This window comes from Aptenodytes forsteri, unplaced genomic scaffold, assembly GCF_000699145.1.
Source record: "Aptenodytes forsteri isolate BGI_AS27 unplaced genomic scaffold, ASM69914v1 Scaffold321, whole genome shotgun sequence".
Lineage (NCBI taxonomy): Eukaryota > Metazoa > Chordata > Aves > Sphenisciformes > Spheniscidae > Aptenodytes > Aptenodytes forsteri.
The window spans coordinates 1847239-1852943 of record NW_008795030.1 but is presented as its reverse complement, the minus strand read 5'-3'; the positions used below and the strand labels follow the sequence as shown (position 1 = coordinate 1852943).

The 5705-nt window shown below is 44.0% G+C and overlaps 1 protein-coding gene across 1 annotated transcript; it reads left to right on the top strand.

Annotated features, from left to right (window-relative positions):
• Positions 1-656: 656 nt before the first annotated feature.
• On the top strand, positions 657-1606 carry NCMAP (non-compact myelin associated protein). Its single transcript, XM_009276292.2, has 3 exons — positions 657-744; positions 870-954; positions 1465-1606. The coding sequence occupies exons 1-3, from the start codon at positions 660-662 to the stop codon at positions 1604-1606; spliced, it is 312 nt and encodes a 103-aa protein (XP_009274567.1). The 5' UTR covers positions 657-659.
• The last annotated feature ends 4099 nt before the right edge of the window (positions 1607-5705 follow it).

Below are 5705 nucleotides of genomic sequence, written 5' to 3'. Positions count from 1 at the left end.
CTGGCACGAGCGAGGTGCTGGCCCGAACTCACGTCAACTTTCTGTCATAGTCACATTGCAATATTTTTTTTTTCTCCTGTCATGGGATAGGACATGTTTGTCATGTAACTTTTGGAGCTTCAAGTTAGGGGGTTAAATGTTTTTTCTTCTCCATGTTAGCTGAATGAAGCTACTTTAAATTCTATTCTATAAAGGAGTTTTTAAACCTTTCTCTGCTGACTTTTTTCCCTTCCTTAAAGACATATTACTCTTCACACTTACTTGCTCAGTGATCTGTATCTCAACCTGAAACGATAATGTAAAATCCTAAAGCATTTAAGATATATATTTATCCCAAACTTGTATAACAGCAATAAGATACAGGTAACAATGCATTATTGTGATTAATCTTATTTTATCTTACTAATACTGAGCAGCGTGTATTGTAAGGCAAATTGCTGAAGACTAGATTGTAGCAAAATGTCCATTGACTTCAGCAGGGTCAGATTTTCACCACTAAGAAAATATTAAGAACCCCAGTTCAGTGAGCCTGCACTTAGTGAGCTCGGAATCTTTAATGGCTTGTTGCCTAATTATCAGCGAATTGTGCTGTCAAATTTTGGTTAATATTTTATGAACTCGCTCTTCTTTTTTTTTTTCTCTTCTGTAGCCGAATCACGATGACGACAGCCGCACCACCGATCAATAATACTCAGTTCTCAGTCAATGTGACCACAAAGTATCGAGAACAAAGTCTTTATCAAAGTAAGAAAAGGGGTGGGGGCTTTTTTTTTTTTTTTTTAAAATGGACCTTGATGTTAGCAAACTTCAAACAGTACAACGACAACTTTGTAAATAAGACTTTTTTTTCCTTTCTGCTTCCCTGCTAGGTTCTGGAGCAATAGTTGCTGCCATCGTAGTAGGAGTGATTATTATTTTTACAGCGGTTCTGCTCATATTGAAAACATATAACAGGTATGTGGCCAAGTTCTATACTTCACTAAGGCGAGACAAGATGAACCAAAATCGCTGTTAGGTGTGCTCTCATCTAACAGACCATTTCATTTTATGTTGCTGAAGATTTCCAGGAGAATCCAAACTATAATGTGCTTGATTGAAGTGTCCTGAATCTCACCGTCGGCATTCTGCGATGGAATCGCTAGGAGGGAGAAAGAGGTTCTTGATGGAGGATGCTCGATGGACGCTCTGTTTAGGGATTGCTGTTGACATAGGTCTGCTGTGTGCATCAAGGCTGCCAGAGAGGAGCTTGATTTCTCACTTTTCAGGGCATTGGGGTAGACTTACATGCTCTAGAAGCACCAACTTGCCATTTAGGATCTTTGGGATGAAATCCTGGCTTGTATTGACTCTTCAGTAGCTGTTCGATGTAACCTGCTTCCGCGGGAACCTTCCCGATAGTTGCCATGGGAGGGACCACGAACACGTGCCAGCTCTGGTGACAATTTCATTTTTTTACCTTTACAGACGCATGAGAGTGAAGCGGGAGCTGGAACCCAAACCCACCAAACCAGCAATGCCACCTGCTTTAGGGCAGAACAGCAACAGCGTGGCGCAGCATCCTACGGTGACTTTCATACCTGTGGATATCCACATGCAGAACAGATAACTGGGGACACTCGTCCTCCCTGTGAGAGAAGAGAGATGGGATTCTTATTTACGTGGACCTGGGACTCCTCAGGCAAAGCGACGCTGCATTTGGAATAGCAACGAGCTGTGGTTTTGTCTATAGATGGTAATTAATCCTGCTTTCTCTCTTTGGGAGGAAAAAATTAAAGGTCTGGACGCTTTTCGTATGACTGAAATCAACTGGTGGAGACATACAAATCATCAGGAACGCAGTGAGCCTTCTTACAGAGCTCTGGGTGTGGAGAGACCGAATAAACCAAGCCCATTCGCTGCAAGAAAAGATGCACACTCGTATTTTGTGGAGCTTTTGCTTACTCAGAGAGTTTGAGCTTTTTCTGTTCGGCAATGACTGATGATAAATGGGGAGAAAAATTTGGACATTCAAGCTACAACTCAGGTTGAAACTGGGTTTGTTATGATCTATGTGAAACAGGTTTGTAGTCTATTTTATACATGATGGATAGTACAGGAAGTATCAAAATTGTATTTACCTTTACTCATCTTTTGTGTTTCTAATGCCACGTATGTATGGCTTTAGACAAAAGAGAAGTTGTTACTTTTTATTTTCAAGTATTTTTAAAATATTTCTATAAACTTGGTAACCCATCCGTTTCCAAATGAACTCAGCGCCTAAGGGTTTTCACTCTCACGCCAAGAATTGCTTTAGGTTCTTTGCTGGAGTTGCGTTGGAATGTTTTGTCTTACACAAAATCTGAGAAGTTCTTTAATTGAAAAAGTAAGCATGGGAAGGCAGCATAAAGCAAGCGAGGCTTTATGCAGCTCCTATGTACAACTCCTATCCCGAAAGGCTTTGTTCTCTAACGCAGACTAGGCTTGAACTATTTTTAGAAATTTTTTTATTCTAGAAAGTAACCGAAAGCGACGTTGTTTGGCGAGTGTGATGATTGTGGGTGTACAGTAATGCAACAAAGAAATTCCCAAGGATATTCACAGCCCACTGAGTGCGAACACACAGCGGCATTGTCAGACGTTTAGTGGCCGATTGTCTCAAGTGTGCAGCCCCAGACGTTTAGTGGCCGATTGTCTCAAGTGTGTGAATCGCAGCAGCCCCGAAACACTGGCCGACAGGACAGGTAGGAAAGAAGTCGAGGCGTTAAACCTTGTCTTAAATACAAGTACGTGAGGCTCTGAGAAACAGCTCCACGCTTTGACACACACATCTTAAATTTTACCGAACCGCTCACTTGAATGGCTGGACGGAGTGCGAAGCGAATACAGCGGTAACGTTGTAGTCTGGATTTATTGTATTGTGTGCCTCGCGTCGAGAGGCTGCCGGCGGTGAGCTCCAAGCTGCTGTGGCCATTAGAGGGCTCCAGCCTGTTTGTAGACCGTAGTGAAACAGCTAGCGGGGTATTTTAACTCCTTTTTGGGAGCTGTAGAGAAAGACCTTACTGTTGTCTAACTGAATTGATCAGAGAGCCTCCAGCTTTAAAGCTTTTTGTCCTGCAGCGGTTCACTTGCTGCTCTTCCCAATACCGTCACACGTCACCAACAGTTACATCCTTAAATCACGCGGTGCCAAAACAAAGCTGACGGAGTCTCAGAGTAAAGTGATGAGGGACTGGAGTGCTAAGTTGATAGATTTTTTTCCAAGATGTGAATGCATCTCTTGAACAGGTCATTTTTACTGACTGGTATTTTTGTGCAGAAACTAAATTCAATTACTTTGCAAATTTTTTTTGTATGAAACTGGAGCACAGTTTGAATTCCAAACTAAATATTAAGACAGCTGTTTGTGAAGTTCCTAAATCTCATTGTAAATATCTTACTTGTCCTAGTTCTCTAACTTATTTCTTGTGGCAGGAATGATTGATACAATCATTCGGAAGGGATTGCAGGTGCCAATTCAGGTTTTTTTCTAAAAATGTAAAGGAGTTGGCCTCCTGTTCCTATCTCTGGACAGCTAAGGATGTTTTCTGAGCATGTTCCACTGTATCAAAATCTTTAGAAAAGATAAGCCCCATCTTACTGTCATTTTTTAACGTTACCAGCCAGACCTACTTCTAGCAAATTTTGTTTACTTTCCATTTACAGAATTTCAAAACAATGACGTGCACTTTGCTTCACTGAAGCAGAATAAGCCATACTTCCATAAGCAATTCTAGATTAGTAGAATTACTATTATTGGCAGGAGAATTACTGCCTTGACCACACTAGCATTGCTCAATCTGAAAAATTCAAAGCGTGCTGTTTCACCAGTAAAATTCACCTTATGTTGGCACAGCCTGGGCGGCCCCCACAATCCATTCTGACTCCTGTCAGCAAAATCCAGAGCTTATGCTGACCAAGCAAAATCACCTTCTTAAGAAACAAAAATCACTGTATTTCCACTGCTCTACCACTATAATGCTTGTGTAATTTGCTGTGGATTGAACAGTTTTCCAGGAACAATCCCGCTCTGTCCTTGTCCTGTAATCGTAGCTGCGTCAGCGCTGATGCGACCTGCCCTGTCGAGGCACCCGGCTTCCACTTTCAAGCCCCCAGCTTTTGGAAAAGCTCTCCTTTAGCTGCCTTTGCGTCCAGACTTTGCCATCAGGTAAACCTGCTGGTTAAAAAAGAAACAAACCCACAAGTGAAAGCTGATACTGCAAATTGGTCTATTAAAGAAATCCCAGACCATGAAAGCCTTTGGAGAGAATGGGCGATGTAAGTGTAATGCATTAACCGATTCACACAAACTCATTAGACGTTACCCATGAAGCTCTGCAAATTAATACAAAGTTGAACCCTTAGTGGCACAGTGCCTCAGAGTGCCTTTTTGCTCAGCAATGCGATACAAGCAACCTTTCTAGTTCCTTACTCTGTTCTTTGGTTAAGTTTCTCTCTTTACAAAACACCAGCAGGGCTGTATTCAGCAGTGACAATGAGAACATTTGGTCTGCAGGTCATAGAATGAAATATCGCTAACAATTTTTTCTAAGGGCATACTCAGTAGTTGATCTGCAGTGGATCTTGCAAGAATTAGTATTTTTCTTGCTCCTACAAGTCTTCTAGAATTTACGGCTTCAGCAGGTCGGATCCTTCAGTCCCACAGTTGGCGCTTTACTGATGCAAGTACACTAGTGAAATGTTTCAATCTTTGCTTCTAGGTGAGCCCTGCTTCCCAAACCTTCTGCAAGGCAGCTTTCACCCCTTCTGGAGCCGCCACCCACCTTATCTCAGCAGAGAGCACGTAGCTCCACCTAGTGTCCTCCTCCCATCTAACAGGTTGCAACTCGTAGTTCTCAAGAAGATAAAAAGCTATGAAGTAATTCCAAGTTTAGTTGTCAACTTTATTAGATTTCAGAAACTACCTGCGCCCCCAGCCCAGCCCTCCTTCCCCATGCTCCACGGTGCCAGGGATGTTTAGTAGCAGAGTTGAACACTTGGCTGTGCAAAATGCAGAGGTGTGATAATTGGAAGTCTAAGCAGGTAAAATGTAAGGATGTTCTTTGGGTCTCTCCCCCCCCCGAGTCCCATAACCAATTTATTTTCCAAAAGGACATCTGTAAAACCATGTGTCCCTCGCGCGCGACACTTACTAATGACTGCTGATGAAGTGGGAAGCAGCTGTTGCGCTTTAAGTATAATCTAACTTTATTTAAAGGAACCTAGCATTTCCTTTTTAAAGATGAAGGACATACAAGTTTCTTTCAGATAAAACCCAGGGCTGTTACTTTGGATAAATCTGTGTTAACCCCAGCGAACCGGGACTTTGCTCTCCCTTCCTCTCACGTGTCTTTCGGCCAGTAACGTGCCGCACGCGAGTGTTTCCCTGCACAAGACACGTACCAATTTGCCGTTGAGCGGGACGGAGGGCCAGACCGCCCGTGAAAATTAGCAGCGGGGTAACTGAACGCAGCCCGTGGCGTTTACCGACCGGGCAGAGCGGTGAGGGCGCACCGCCCGGTGGGGCTCATGCAGTGGGCGAGCACCACAGGGCCAGAGAAGCGCGGGCAGAGGCCTGGGCCGGCATCGCGATCGCGGTCACGGCCCCTCACGGCGATGCCCCCCCCTCCAGGCCCCGGTGGTGCGGCCGTCCCGCCGCCTCCTGTGGGGCCGCATCGGCCCAGGGCCCC